This window comes from Olea europaea, unplaced genomic scaffold, assembly GCF_002742605.1.
Source record: "Olea europaea var. sylvestris unplaced genomic scaffold, O_europaea_v1 scaffold447, whole genome shotgun sequence".
Lineage (NCBI taxonomy): Eukaryota > Viridiplantae > Streptophyta > Magnoliopsida > Lamiales > Oleaceae > Olea > Olea europaea.
The window spans coordinates 77,317-93,846 of NW_019262776.1; the positions used below are offsets into that span (position 1 = coordinate 77,317).

Sequence of the window (16,530 nt, forward strand, 5' to 3'; positions counted from 1 at the left end):
TGTGGAATTAGTCGAGGGAACTTAAACTGGCCCGGATATCTATGTTAAAAAATAAAAAAGCTAAGATCTTAAAATGATTGTTCACGCATGAGTTTTATTTTTCTTAATAAAACTGAACCAACACATGATCTATTTCAATTCTTGAAAATAAACAAAGCGGCTTCCTCTGAATGGAAATTTATACATAATTTAGAAAATCGGTTAAAATCAAATATTAATTTTATTCTTAAATCATAACTATTGCTCATTATTTATCCACACATTTTATGAAGTTCACTAATATTTCATCGTATAAATCATTTATAAATTTAATAATCGAAGCTAAGCTTAAGTCAGAATGAATATATAAATGGATGTGAGACTGCGACTGCAACTTCAACTAGTTACAGAAAAGTAAACATTGACTTTCCCCTTCATATATTTGGCAAGGCAGTACACTAGACAAGTCCAAGGGAATGAATTTCTATCTACAAGGAGATTAGAATTGTTCTAGACGAATAGGGGGACACCACATTGGCCCTGTTCGTCTAGCATCACCCAGAAGATTAATGGCGATTTGACATGACTTTTTTGAGAAGTCAAAAGGAAATTTTCAAGAATTAAAAGCTATTTTTAGATCTATTTTTTTAATTTTATAAATTTTTTAAAGATATTGGCTCAATGTGATTTTCTTTAAAAACTCTTTTAAAAATTAGTTTTCAAACATTACTTAAAGATTATTTTCTCAAGAAACTCTTTTACGAAAGGTAGAAGTTCGACTAAACAGGCCCTAAGTTTAATAAACTCGCTAATCAACCTCTTAGCACTCGACTTAATTTGTCAACGATCAACGCATGCCCCAATTTTTATGTAAGAATTGTAAACGAAAGTAACATTGCATTACATATCAATGTCATTGTTCGAGAAATTGTAAACAATCGTAAGGCAAATAGATTATACACGTCGCCAATTATTATTATTATTATTATTATTACACTTTTTTAAACAAGGCCTTTCTGAATTCAATTAATACCAATAAATAAATAAATGAAACAGTCTCCATTGACCTAATTATTTGAAACAAATGGAGCCCATATCCCCGAGCGTGTGAAATTGCAAAAGTTGAACCAAATTGAAGACTGCCCACAGTGTATTTGATAATGAAACTACACAAAATTCATTTCAATGTCAAGTTGTGGCGTGGTAGCATTGAATTGTCGAATCTTATTAACATTCGAATTAAATCTTAGATTAATCTTTGGAAAAATATCGCAATTACTTAAATCGTCATTTTATTAATGTATTCTCGTAAGATGATACACATTAACTAATCGTCTGCCAAATACCATATCATAAACACATTAAGGACATGGATAGTTATGGCCACACACAAATAAAAAGCAATGAAATGTCAATCCTTAGACTTTTCGAAAATATTAGTGATAGGATTGAATTTTCCTCTAAGTCATGGATTTGCATTTAATGATATATACAGTTGTATCCTCCAACAACTAGTATTATTAATATTGTTGACACCTCAAAAATGACTCTCTCCCTCACATAAAATATGTAAACCTACTAGACATGTAACCTTGTTTATAATCGATTTTAAATTATAAATAGATAGAAAAGTGCTTAAAACTACACGTAGTTCCAAATCAAAAATAAGGCAAAGCCAACCACTCTCTCCTTCACATAAAGTATATACATCTATTAGACGTGTAACCTTGTTTATAATCGATTTTAAATTATAAATAGATAAAAAAGTGCTTAAAGCTACACATAGCTCCAAATCAAAAACAAGGCAAACGTAGCATTTATCGATAATTGCATGCGCACACTCTTAATTATACTGGATAAATTGACAAGGTGTGTAAAAAATGATACATGATAGAACAAAATTCTTCTGATTTCAAGTGTTCTTCCAAATTGATGAGTAAGATATGCTGTAGCTTTTGCAAGAAACACATAGAATTTGACTGTCATTTCCTTCCAGTTTAGCGGAACATGTTGGGGAGTGGTCGTACTGCCATGAATGCATCTACCATCTGGGTAAACAAAGAAAAGGAAAAGACTTCAAACTAATTGAACATAACCATACAAATTATAAGCAAATACATAGCCCTTGGTAGCTAACATCTGAAAATTTTGATTTCGCATGTTCTACATCTTCCAATGGAAATTCGCTGAAGATTTTGACAAACCTCTGTCTCCTCTTCTGAATTCCGTCTATTAGGCAGTGGCTAGATTATAGCAATTGTAACCAGTCGCATTAGCAGAAGACTAAAATTTAATGAAGAATTCATTGGGAACTTAAGTTTCTAGACCACAATTCAGATACGAGAATGCATATAGCCCCTGTTTGATTAACATTAAATTAAATTACATTACATTCCATTTTTCTCTCTCCTATTTTCAACCATACAATCTTCTATAAAATAATATTACACGTAAATCGAAAACTTTACCTTCTTTTTCAACCACTCATTTTTCTAAAAAATACTATTCCCCCCATTACCATTTTCAGGTAATGGGGGCCAAACAGGGTGCTAAACAACAATGAGCGCCTGATTATGCAAAGTTACTTTATTTTTTCTTCCTCCAAATGCTTATTAGCTATAATATAACAAGAAAACTAAAATCCTTAAATTGATCCCATCTACAATTTATGGTTCCAAGGATTTACAGAATCAGCATCAATTTATTTGATGTGCATTTGAGATAATAACTAATTAATTGACCCATAATCGCAATGTTAGATGAAAGGATACTTGTCAATTACCTCATCTGTCACAGCAGCTCTGGCCCTGCGATGTCTTTCAACCATTTCCATTAGAATTTCTGTAAGCTGCTTCTTCACTTCACCTGTTAGCATACGACCAGCTCCATATTCCTGAGAGATTAATAATGATTATTTGAAAAAGAGATTAATATGTGATTGTGTAAGAATGGCAAAGGATGAGTAAAAATTAATTCGAAGGCAGTGCCACCAAAAGTATATGTCACAACTAGCACAGTAGATAAATTATTATCTTACTGTCCTGATATATTCAAGTTCAGCATCATCCTCCAGGAAAAAACCAAGATATTTAATTGGTATGTCCACCTGAAAAACATTGAAGAGGAAAGCAAGAGAGAGATTAGTGTGCCTCATCCCAAGCATGTATAAGGAACACGCTTGCACAAATGAGTATTTAGTGCTTGTGATAAAATGATAAAATTTTATGCATTTTTCAACTCGCCAAACTTCAATTTTACCCCCACATTTCGTGGGACCCACAACTTTTATCAACTTTTCAACATACGTTACATCAGATTTTATCAAAATTTGCTAAAACTTTAAAAGCTTTACTAAACAAACCCTAAAGATCACGTCAGGCTAAACAACTACCTAGCTACCAATAACGTAACTAGAAGATAATATGTGAAACCTAAAAACAAGTCAAAATTGCCCTGTTACTTGAAAAATATAGTTCATCTTTTCACTAAGAGTGCGTTTGATTGTAAGTATGAAATTTGTATGGAAAGAAAATAAATTTTAGGTAATTCAATTGCCTATAACTTATTTGCATAGAAACTGTCAATTAAATGTTTTTGATTGATTTAATTTTCAACTTAAAAAGTATTATATATGTCCGTTTTTTATTGGTGGGTAGATGAGAGAGAGTGGATAGATGAGAGAGTGAATTCCGTGGAAAATAAAATCCTACTCCCCTTAAAGAAAATATGGTTACGTGACCAAAAGAGGAACATGTTTTCCATGGAAAAAATGACAATCAAACAGCACAAAAGTAGAAATTTGAATAGAAAAAATATTTTCCATAAAAAATATTAACAATCAAACGCACCCTAAATGGATTACTAGGTAGATGATTATAAACTATATAGTACCTCAAGGTTTGCTCCATACTTGCGATGATTTTCAACAGAGTCTTGCCCGCCAGAGAAAGCATATTTGTTTATCTGAACAGAATTACCGTTAGCCAAATAACTACACTAACTACAAATAAAGCATTCCATAGGGATTCAGCATAAAAAACATTTAGATTTGAACTCAAGAATCACTACTGCTACAGGACTCGTTAATTCGATCATATGTATCATGAACAGGGCTTTATTTTTCTCTCTCATAGTCAAAATCAATTTGAAATATTATACAAGAATCAACACAAAGAAGTATGCTGAGAGAATTTTAAGACATAAAAATATGGATTGAAGGAAAAATTGGGTGATGCTTAATGCCCAAAAGGAACCTTCAACCATAAGAACAATTTGGAAACCACGCTAGCTGAAAGAACTCAATAACTGATATGAAAAGATTTATCATGTGATTTTGCAGTGAGATGCTCATTGGATAAAAAGTTAACAGTCAAGGACGAGAATGAATGCTTGAGTGGTTTGGCAGCCTGTTTTGCAAATTGTCTAGATAATAGCAGTCCAATATGGATTCACCAAGTAATGACCAAGCTATAGTTTGATGATTTCAAGGATAAGTAACATATTGTTTAACCAGCAATTAAGCTAATCATTTTATTATTGATTATGGCTTGCCAGGGTTGTTACATTTGAAAGGGAACTTATAGCGGAACTTTTCAGAAATTTTATTCAAACTAGAATCTAATTTTACTTTCAGCATTTATTAATGATATCATATAGCAAGTAACGAAAAGCAGAAAATCATTACTGCATGGATGCGTACAACCCCCATAAAAAACACACACTCCCAAAATCTGTTTAGTCATGAGAAGCTGGCCAATATATGCAATCATAGATGTTATCCAAGCTGAGAAGTATGCAAAATGGATAAAATACTGTTCCACTCGATAATGAGCAAGATGGTCAAAAATAACATAGAATTCCTAGTAGAACCTTGTTCTTAATATCCTTCCCGGAATCAGTCACATAGATGGCAGAATTAGGATCACTGGCAGACATTTTTCCTGTCTCCCCCTGCAAATTTTAATATCATAAAAGTTTAACTACAATTTGTACCAAAACAATTGCCTAACTTGCAACCTGAAACAACAGCAAAAACAAATTCCATACAAATAGATATAAGAAAGTTGCTTAGACAAGCTAACTGGTGGCTTATAAGTTTAAGTGGAGAACCATTTCTCCAAAAATAGAATTTCACAATAAGATTGTGAGTTATGCTTCACATTGACTCTTGATTACAATTAGTACAATCACTGCACTTATTTTGAAGATGTTACACACCTAATGATACAATTACAACTAAGGTAGGAGACCAATATAAATTATGCATTGAAAAGTAGAAAGTCTTTCTAGGAAACATAAATGAATATTGATACAACACTCACAAAGCAGTGCAACATTACCAAAAAACGGATGGAAAATGACATTGTTTTTCACACGGATCACAACATTCATGGACACTAACCTAACACGTCTTGGCAGAATTTAGTAGACCACAGCCCAAACACAAAGTAAACAAGTGAAATACATATTTCCTATAATGGCCACCACTCAAAAGTAGTGTATGTGTATCTAACAGACATATATTGACTTCTCAATGAAATGTCCAAGTATTAATTCTTTCATCCTAGAAATGTACTCCAATCCAAACGGTCCAGTTAATATTTGAAGCTTAATAATCCATTTAAAGGATCGGTTAACAATATGAAATGACCAACCTAACAAGGTGGTGATAAAACTGCAATTGTTGAGGTAAAAAAGCTTCGTGAAAAATACAGGACTTCTCGGGCAGAACAAGACCCCATGAGAGAAGTTGGCCAAAATCAGCTATTTATCCAGCAGAAATGCAGGACACCATTTTGTCTAGAAATATTGTACTTCCTAGACAGGTTTTAGATATTCATTGTATATCATTACTTTTTTTTTCTTTTTTTTTTTTTATTTAGAAGATTGAAAGAAACCTGAAGTGCAGGAAAGAATAATGATTCTATCAAAGCAGGCTTGTGATAACCTAACCGAGGAGCAACATCTCGTGTCATTCGGAAGTAAGGATCCTGAAAAATCACCAAATTAAAGTTAATGCCATAATAAAAAATTAAGAATAAGCAAAAACAGATTAAGATATCAAATAAAACAACTAGGAAAGAAAGAAAGAGTTTAGAGTCCTGGCACGAACAAGAAATATACAGAAAGCTGGACCACTTCCTCTCCCTTCCCAGCATAAATCATATTATCAAGGGCAAACCCACACGTAGAGATATATATATAGTACAAAATATGTGATGATCCTTATTCGGACAAAATGTTACAATGTCACTGAATTTCACCAATATAATATACCGAAAATGTATCCAATGGCAACGGTCATCAGTATATTATAGCAAAAAACTAATAAAGGTATTTGATTAGGAAAGAGGATAAACCTGGTCAATTGCACAGGGAATCAAACATCGAAGATTATCCATGCCAGTAAAGAGATGTGGAAATGAACTTGGAAAAGAAGGAGCAGCCTGAAATTATATAGAATTAGGTAACTTGAAAAAGCTATAAAATCGGGGGTTGGGGAGTTGGGCAACAAGAACTATTATAACATCATTTCATAAGTGCAAACAAATAAAGAGGAGTTTTAACCCTTCTTTTCACTGGTTTCGGTCGCCTTTCTAATGGAAGCACTCAGAATTAGAGGAGGATGAAGTTTCATTTTAAGAAAAGTACAGTTAATATATTATTTTTAACAATAACAGTCCAAAGATGAAGATATACGACAGATGAATGGAAATAAATATCCAACCCAATCTGTGGAGAGCAAATAATGCAAATTTCTGCTGGATTAAGGGAGAGCGCGAAGTGTTCAAAAAATTTATTATACCTGGAAAATGATCATAAGGTACAGAAATAGGAATTTTCTGAAAGCTAAGGTCTTGAAATTTCATAATAGACAGAACTTCAACTTCCAAAATACACTCTAACCTTAGCAGGGTTACAGAAAATAGAGAGATTCCACATTCTCAGATTTAAACCTTTTAATAGGATATGCATAAAAAATGTACAGGGGAGGGAGAATTGGCCCATTTGGAGAAGAAGAGAGGGGGGGGGGGGGGGGGGGGGGGGGGGGGGGGGGGGGGGGGGGGGGGGGGAGTTTTTGTTTTCTATCCACCACAAGACCCATGTTAACCTTTGTCCTTGCTTTATGTTATTTATGTACTCAAGTTAAACCCAAGCAAACATGTTTTGCCCAGTCACTAAAGCTTCAGAGGTTTCAATACCCTCCGAAAAAAATTAACATAGTTCCCAAGGCAAAATGTTAGACAGGGGATAGTGAAGCAAAGGGCTGGTCGTAAGTTGGAACAGATTAATCAAAGAAACTCGTAATAGGGACCACAGGTGTCATTCAAAGAGCTCCACATGTGACAGCAGTCACCTCCTCTATTGAGAGACTATAATGTGAAATAGACTTCTTGCAGGGACTCAATGAAAACAAAATCAAGCACATAAACATTGAGAGATGTACTTCCAAGAAGTTATTTTCAGATAACGCAAACAGACAATAAATTTCTATCCACATTGAACCACCATAAGCGAAGTCAAAATTTGCGAGTTAGAGCTTCTTTTTTTTTTATGAAGAGAAGTTTTTATCCTGATGGTACTAATAGCTCAAATAGTTGCTTTCTTGCTTTTCCTTTTATCGTTCTCAACTATAGAATCTTTTGAAGTTGGGAGAAATTGGTGGTCTCAGTCTGTTGCTCATCACAGTATATTATCTTGTTTGCATGCCTGTCATCTCTCGGTAATGTTCCAATTTCTCAGTTTTATAGTTCCAATAGAGTATCCTATTTGAAGTTTAGTTTTACTTTATTTTATTTTCCTTCACAATTTCAATGATCGGGGAAGTGGATGATCCAGCAATATTATGGCATATGGTACATTTATTCTTTCATTCTAGAGTTTGTAGCCTTCATAGTTCTGGTGTGTTGTCATGTAAAACTTTTTTCACCTACCTTTTGCAGTCCCTAGCTTCTTCAATATTCTAAATGAAGTGTCACATTTGGAATTCGAAGTTTTGACGTTTGTGCAAGATGCTTGGTGAAGTAACAATATACACTCATCTTTTCATGCACTATTCTTCGATTAGGTTGACTTGGTTAGGTGTTGGTATCATTGTAGAGTTTGTTATCCTGTCCACATTTTCAGTTTATTTATTATATTCGATTATGGGTTCTGGAGATATGAAAAAAGAATACCATTTTATGGTACTGTGTTATGATTGCTACAGCATGGTTTGTATGGCTTGAGAGGAGAAAAGAATCTTTCAGAATCGTTATAGCAATCCTCATTGCACCTTAGACAGATTTGTTTTGGCTTAGTCCCAGTTTTCAACGTGTTTGGAAGGATTTATTTCTTCAACTGTCTTTTTTTCCTTTTCCAGTTGTTTCTCCACTTCTGTCAGTATTTCTCCCTATCAACAAATTTGTTCTGTCATTAGAAAATAAAAACTAAAAATACATTTCCAAAACCACTGTTACAACTAAAACTCAGAACTTCAAATAGTACAGTCAATCATGATGGGTTCAAAAGGTTTCTACCTGAACTGGCGGAAAGCTAACTTTTCCAATGTGATCTTCACCAGTAAAACCAAAAATACCAACTACCTACAAAATCAACCAGATTTTTTTTTTTTTTCGAAGTTTACAAGCTAGAAGTCTAGTCAATATAGCTCATGGATGCTTAACAGAAATGAAATAAATGGGACAAGTACATAAAATTTTCCCAAACCCCTTAATCACCTTGTTATATGTAACACATTTGGCAATCTTGACCATGTTTTTGTAGAAGGAACTGCAAAAATTATTCTCATGTAAGAGCAATAGTACTGATACTGAAAAATTAATGAATTTGATCTATGAATGTGAAATATGGTCATCTAAGATATAACAAAAGTCATCTATTTGAGGAACCAAACTAAGTGAGAATATATAGTGTCCCGTGCCATACTTCATGACTTCTAACTCGTGCAATTTAGAAGCATTTAAAATCATGTGGAGCATGCATACGCAGACAAGCAAATATGTCTATGAACAAAACCAAGCATAAATGGGTTCCAGGACATGTGAAAAGCATAAATCAGAAAATCTCTCTACCCAGGGATGAAATGTAGGAGTGACATATGAATGAAGCCCTCCATCTTTCTACTATTATTTTCTTCATAGGAATTATTATGTTCAACTTTTCCAAATAATGTTTCTTTGAAGGCTGAGTAAATGGAACAGAGCTGTAAGACAAACTCCTGCATCTTGGAAATGATCAGAACCTACAACCTACATAAACAGTAACACAGGCTACGCTCCAGCCTGTCAAGCTACAAGATTTTGTATGCCAAAACAGAAGCATAAGGTTTAATCCTTAATCACAGATACCTGTTTATTGCTATTCGAAAATCATATAAAAACATCTCAACAGTTAAATTTCCCCAAGATACCAACATTTAGAGATATGTTCCATTATACCCAGTGCAATAAAGGATTCATAATCAGATCTGGTTGGTTTGTTAGAACCTGAATGTGGAATATCATTTGGGATTAAGAAATAGGATTGCAGTATATAAATATGTGTTTTAACGTATTTATAGCCAATACATTCATAATTGCGAAACAAATGTAAAACTGACTTACTATTTTAAGCTACTCACCCACCAACATAATCAAAATCCGAGAATATAAATGTCTTCGAAGCGTCAAATCCACAAGCGATTATATCTTTAGCATTTTCACGTGCCAGTCTCTGGCTCTCCTCCACTGTCAAATTCTTCCACATGCACTTCTCATCATCAGTTAGCTGTATCACCAGTGGCACCTTAAAGGCATCCTGCAAGTACCTAAAATCACCCACCAGCACAGAACATGTAAAAGAATCAATAAAGATGCTTAGTTGTGTAGTTCTCTTTTTAAATCCACATTCATTCAAATGATACTTGATAACACCTAAAATGGAGGCACAAGATGTAATAACTGTACATAGTGCATTACATTCACGAATTGCACCTTAAACAAATAATAATTCGAACATCTCATTCTATAAGATTTCATTCAAAGTTGTAAATTGTGAACATAGGAAGCTTTAATAGCCTTGATCTTAGGCCTGTCAAAGTATCATTATTGCTGCACAATGTATAAAATTGGTATTTCTGCTTCGCATATGGTGATTTCAGAGGATCGTACCTAATTACTTTCAAATACTATAAAATACAATCTTATTCATTCAAAAGGAACAAACTTGTATGTGTGGGTAATAAAAAAAGCCTGGGCCTTTCTGGCAGTGGCTTTTACGTCCTGATTCACGACTTCTACTTTTTTTTCAATTCTCGATTCAATCGAGCCCAATACATTCAGTTAATCCAATTCAAATAGCAATAAACAGAAAACCCTCCGAAAATCAAATCATGCCTCACATATAAGGATCCTTTACATGTAAAAACGGAAATTAACATAGAAGCATGAGGCCTTACAATGCCTTCTCACTTCATGCTTTTTCTCTTACTTGTACTTCTTCAATTCCAATTAAACCAAGAAACAAAAAACGCCTTAAAATTCAGTTCCAACTGGAGAACAGAAATAAATTAATAAATAAAACTTGTTCAATTACTTGGTGAACATGAAAGGAACGAGATGGCCCAAATGCAAGGCCTCCGACGAAGGCCCACGTCCAGTGTACAAATAGAACTTCTCCCCTCTTTCATAGGCATCCAGAATCTCATTGAAATCGCGGTGAGCGAAGAACACGGCACGGCGGAGGAAGACATGTGGGGGACGGCCGGTGAGGCGGGCAACTCGATCGATTATCGACTGATCAAGGCGCTGGCAACCAAACTTTTCAATGAGCTTGTCGTAGTCGATTTTGCCTTTCGCTGAAACTTCCCATGGGTTTACTACTTGTTCTTCCTGCTCTTGGTTTTCGCTGGAATTGTTTTTGTCCATATTTGTTTTCAGCAATTCAATCAAAGAAATGTTATTTGGTAGGGACAATAGGATTGAAAGAGAAGGGAAGGAATGAGAATTGAGATTTCGAGTGTTTATGTCAGAAATTGTGGGAATATTTTTGTGTTGCTTGAATTGTTTAGATTATGTGTAAGGAGAGTGTAAAATTGACTCGTAAGATCGGACGGTATGGGGATCGACTCGAAAAAGTTCGATTCGATTCGGCTAGTGACTCGTAAGAATCAAGCCAAGGCTTGAGTTGAGTCCTATTTTGGGACATCCGCTCAAGCCCAAGCCAGTTAGTGTGGCTCAACTATGGAAAAGTTTTAGACAACTCAGTTCATTGATCAAAAGAATTGAGCAAAAGCTTGAGCCAAGCCCCATTTGGAGTGTCGGCTCAAACCTGAGCCACACACAAAAAGATAGCTACCTTGATAAGGCAGCACCCCTTAACAGTAGCTGCTTTGACCCGTATTTCAAATTTAACAAAACAAAAAAAAAAAAAAAAAAAAAGGAGAAAAAAAAAAAGTGAGCAGCCAACTCGACTAGATAAGGCTTGAGTTGAAAGCTTAGGTTGAGCATAAATTTTTTGGCCGAGCAAAAGCTACGCTCAGCTCAAGCCAAAAAAAAGTCTGAATTATTTTTACTCGAGTCGAGCTTGAGTTTCGAATTTCGATTCGACTCGTTGACATCCCTAATTTAAGCAGCAATTTCATCACATTTGAAAAAAGTAGGAAAATTTATATCAAAAGTTCTAAGTATTTCAAAAATATATAGAATGGTTTAAAATTTTAAATCATAGAATTTACATTTCAAACCTTTCAATAAATGTACAACAAAAGGACCTTTAAAGATTGGGGTTCATGCTGCACATTTTTTAAAGGTTTGAAAATCTTGTTGCAAAATTTCATAAAATATATGTTCTTCTGAAAGTATAATTTAAACTCTTCCCAAGCAAAGCTATAAGATTTGAATATACTCTATTTCTTACTTGTAAAAAAAACAATGTTGCGTGCCTGGAAGGAAATGGACTGGTGGGATTATGTAAAGGGTTTTTGTCGACGAATAACTTTCAATTAGTCTATAGTTACAGGAAATGCTCACATGAATAGTTACATGAATTTAAGCTCCCGTTTGGCCCTCATTCTTGCAAAATTTTAATGGTGAAAATAGTATATATATATATTTTTAATAATGTGTAATTGAAAAAGAATGAAAAGTTTTTGATTTGGTGTAATATTATTTTATGGAAGATTGTGTAGTTGAAAATAAGAGAATGTGAGAAAAAAAAATGAGAATGAGAATTGTGCCAAACAGGGGTTAAATATGGTGACGTGGCAGAGGAACAATATCCATGCTTTAACTTGCTTTTAAATTTACACAAAATAGAACCAAATCCGAGTAGTGCGCAAAATCAATTTGACCCAAACAAAACCGTCTTCTTAATGAAATGTAATGAGTCATTCCCCCCCAAATCACACATTCTCCGTCTCTCTTGTCCTTTTTTTTTAATAATGTGTGATTGAAAAAGAATGAAAAGTTTTTGATTTGGTGTAATATTATTTTATGGAAGATTGTGTGGTTGAAAATAAGAGAATGTGAGAAAAAAAATGAGAATGAGAATTGTGCCAAACAGGGGTTAAATATGGTGACGTGGCAGAGGAACAATATCCATGCTTTAACTTGCTTTTAAATTTACACAAAATAGAACCAAATCCGAGTAGTGCGCAAAATCAATTTGACCCAAACAAAACCGTCTTCTTAATGAAATGTAATGAGTCATTCCCCCCCAAATCACACATTCTCCGTCTCTCTTGTCCTAAGCTCCCAATCAAAGAAAATCTGATAGCCGCGTCTTTATCACCGTCAGTCCACTGAAACAAAGAGCATACATTGCAAGCATTTCTCTCCCATTGTTTTGGCTTACTCAAAATATCTTCCACACACGATTTTGGGTACTCCCTTCATAGCCCCAGCACTAGTGTCGTTCACTTACTTCATCTGTAGCATATATTTGCTACCTTCTAAGTTTCTTGGTAGTAGATATAGTTTGAATGTTCTAAGATTTGCAAATGATTAGAATGATTCTTCATGTGTGATTCCTTGGTATTAGGAATGAAGATTTCTCATATGTGATTTAGCTACTTTCTTTGAATTCTAGATTTAGAAGTGTGAAAGGACCTATGATTGAAATACCAATATGATTAAGTCTAAAACACTTGTGGAATACGTCAAAAATTAAGAATGAATGACAATCCCCACAAAGAAAAAATATGATTGGAATGATGTAAAGGATTTAGCCTTTGCTTGAGCCCCATTTTTAGGGGGGAAAAAAAAGAAGAATTCAACAGCAGCGTTTTGACCCTATTTCAATAAAAAAATTTTCAATAAAATAATATTACACGCAAAATCAAAATTTTTCTTATTTTTTAACCACACATTTTCTGTCGATACACTATTCAAAAATTCATTTTCTAGTCAAAAAGGGGGCTCAAACTAGGCATTAGAATTTAAAAGTTTTATATGTGATGCCTATAACTTCTGTCATTTTTTAACTTATTAGCTAACAAAGAAAAATGATTTTTTTGGAGAACGTCCACATTTTACCTCCTTATTTTCAAGGTTCAAAGTGAAGTCTTTTGTTTGAGTAGTTATAGTACTGCATGCCTAGAGTATAATGCATATGACTATTAGCAGGGATAGAACCTTGATTTAGAGTTGTTTATTGTCTAGTTCAATTTTACAGAGTCATCCATGACTAAGTAATTTATCTCTATTTGACCATAAGTTGAAATGTGGGATTCCATAATTCAAGTGCATTCATGTGGATTTATTTGTTTCTTCAACAATTATCGATTAGAATGAGATGAAAGAATTTCGGAGTTTGTCACGGTTGTAGAAGCAACACTCACTACTTTGGACGATACCAAACAAAACGTGGATACCATTCATGTAAACACGAATTTTGAAAATGTTCTGATGTTGAACAAGATACTTTCGAATGCACATATCCATTGAAAAAGGCTTCCTTACTCTCACTTCGTTGTGTTGTGGACATTCCTACCCAAAAAGTGATTTTTAAAAAACAAAGAATCCAATGACCTCTATTATCATACAATTCCGACAACCAATCATTATCATGTAAGTCATACTTATTGAACATCATTCTCCAACCTTGCTCGAATTCTTAACAAACTGTGAATCGTATACTAAGCAGTGTATAGCAGAAAATATGAAGCCCTTTTGAACACGGTAGCCAAATTTTTCTCACAACTTCTTCAAAATGTATCACAAATACCATTTTATGTTTTATATTCGAAAAAAGCAATCTCAATTACATTTTGCATTGCCCTATCCTTTACCATGCATGAATTCAAGCTATGTCTTGAACAACCACATAAAAGTCCCGGTGTCTTCATTTGATAACAATCCACAACCACCTAGTGTTGATTGTTCATGATAATACTCCAATAAAAGGGATGAATGGCATGTTGAGCTTATTAGTGAGATATATGGTATCAAAAGTGACAACATCACCAAATTCTTTGCAAGATTACCTACATCTATTATCTGCCCAAAATACGTTCTTTAATCATGACTCATCGTCTAAGTTCATGCTGAAGTAAAATATCGAGCATCTTGTTTGCATCTTTGAAGAGTACGCCTGTATTGCGATGGCATCTAATTTTTCAAGTCATAATCATCTCACTTGTTTGATATAGTTTCGAAAATACTTTTTCATAGACATTATATTATCATATCCACATGTTGCCATGATTGCAGAGTTAAAATTCTTGTGTAAGGAGATTCCTGCCATATCATTCACTTCAAGCATTCGTTTCGCACTTGTAGTCAATTTTCGATTGCATCGATACAACCTAGATTGGAAGTACTCATTTTATGACTGTGTTCTAAGTACACTTTGTTAATTCTTCATATTCTAAGAGTATATAAATATGCAAATACTTTTGCTTTACAATCTGTCTAACTTGTTGGTAGCAGCTTCAAAGAATCACGTGTAGCATAACTTCTTCGACCTTCACAATTACATGTAAACATCACATATCTCATAACCCCATTGTCCCCCTTTTCAATTTTGTTTCCTCATTGGAAAACCTACTGCGTAAGTATATCTTTTGTAAAAGTCCAACATTTTTTCTCACTATTAAACATCATACCCACCTTTGACTCAGTAGCAACATCTCCTCCTAAATTTTCATTGTCTAACGTGTTCAAATTGGCAATTATGTTCATGTTATCATATTCCATCTACAAATCATGATTCTCATTTTTCATAATTTCTTTTTCTGCAACAAAAATTCTAATTTTGTTAGAAGTTACAAATTATATGTAACTATGAGCAAAACTCTGCCACTAACATTAATTAACATGCTTGACATGGGAAAAAAATGTTGGACTAATGAATTTCTCCAATGAGAATACTATTTTGTTGTGCAATGTGCCTAATTGGATAGTTATTGTTGCATTTATATGAAAATTGAACATTCATACATATGCAATTAGTGAGCTATAGATTGATTTTTTTGTTCACTATTATAAAAATTCACTAATAAACTGTTTGCATTACTATGACAAAAGAAGTGATTGTATTTATAAATTTCTCTAGTAGGATGTTGCAACTGAAATATTAGTATTCGCACAAAAAGGCCAAGGGCTCTATACTTTTTATCGGCTAATGGGTCCGTTTCTTCCTTGACACTCTGACAACCTACCACTTCTGGTGGCATTGTCACATACGAGGTCTAATTCTTTTAGTACCCTCTTGCTCTTAAATTCAGTTAAATCTAGATAATTTTTTCACCATCACTCAGCTTCTAAAACAGCTGGAAATTCAAAAATTAACTGAAGAGACCAATTCATGAGTTAACCTATTTAGAACCTAGAAGCAAAATACCTTTGTCCATCATCTAGGTTTTGGGCAGCCGTCTTCAAATACAATTTCAATGTCGAGTTTCGATAGGCTTTCGTCTTCACATTATGGCCGATAGTGCACGCTAGTCAGTTTGTCGAATGCTGGCTGGAGATGGAAAAATGACTTTGGCCAGAGATGAAGAAATTGATTGGGGATCGAGACTCTATGATTTGGGGGAAATTGGAAATTTGAGGAAAATGAACCATTTCGTTTCATTTAGAAGATGGTTTTGTTTGGGTCAAACCAATTTTGCTCACTGCCCGATTTGATTCTATTTTTGTTTAAATTTTATAGAAAGCTAAATCATGGATCCTGTTCTTCTACCATGTCACCATATTTAAATTCTTGTAACAATTCGTGAGCATTTCTTGCACCTATAGACCAATTGATAAGGGACATTTTAGTGGCAATACACTAACATGGCCTCTACCCAAGTCAGACATAGAAATATTGCTTACCATGAATTTTTATTAGACTGCAATAAAGAGTTTTAAGGGAAATGACAAGACTTGTTTGCAGGATAGTGTAGTGAAGAGATGCACGGAAGGATGGAAACTTAGTGGAGAGGAACAATGGAAAACAAGGAAGAAGGAGCAATCGACAAATGAATGCGTGACTAGATGGTCATCTGCTATATAGGGGAGCTACGAAGTTATATACTAATGCATAGATCTGACCAACAGAGGGAGTGGTTGGTGTGGGTACAACCGT

General features: G+C 34.1%; 1 protein-coding gene across 2 annotated transcripts; it reads right to left on the bottom strand.

Annotated features, from left to right (window-relative positions):
- Nucleotides 1-1,690: 1,690 nt before the first annotated feature.
- On the bottom strand, nt 1,691-11,011 carry LOC111388033 (tryptophan--tRNA ligase, cytoplasmic). Of its 2 annotated transcripts, XM_023012691.1 has the most exons (11): nt 10,555-11,011; nt 9,602-9,787; nt 8,700-8,751; nt 8,499-8,564; nt 6,339-6,425; nt 5,877-5,969; nt 4,849-4,929; nt 3,871-3,942; nt 3,017-3,085; nt 2,762-2,872; nt 1,691-2,027 (listed from the first exon to the last, which is right to left on the bottom strand). In XM_023012691.1, the coding sequence occupies exons 1-11, from the start codon at nt 10,884-10,886 to the stop codon at nt 1,977-1,979; spliced, it is 1,200 nt and encodes a 399-aa protein (XP_022868459.1). In that variant the 5' UTR covers nt 10,887-11,011; the 3' UTR covers nt 1,691-1,976. The 2 variants fall into 2 exon arrangements, with proteins under 2 accessions (XP_022868459.1, XP_022868460.1); XM_023012692.1 differs by lacking the exon at nt 8,499-8,564.
- Nucleotides 11,012-16,530: the final 5,519 nt, after the last annotated feature.

Excerpts from the sequence above, each read along its gene's own strand:
- LOC111388033 (XM_023012691.1), bottom strand. The coding sequence starts at position 10,886 with ATGGACAAAAACAATTCCAGCGAAAACCAAGAGCAGGAAGAACAAGTA. Across the intron at positions 8,565-8,699 it reads AATGTGTTACATATAACAAG|GTAGTTGGTATTTTTGGTTT; the intron begins GTGATTAAGGGG and ends TTGATTTTGTAG. Across the intron at positions 4,930-5,876 it reads TATTCTTTCCTGCACTTCAG|GGGGAGACAGGAAAAATGTC; the intron begins GTTTCTTTCAAT and ends TAAAATTTGCAG.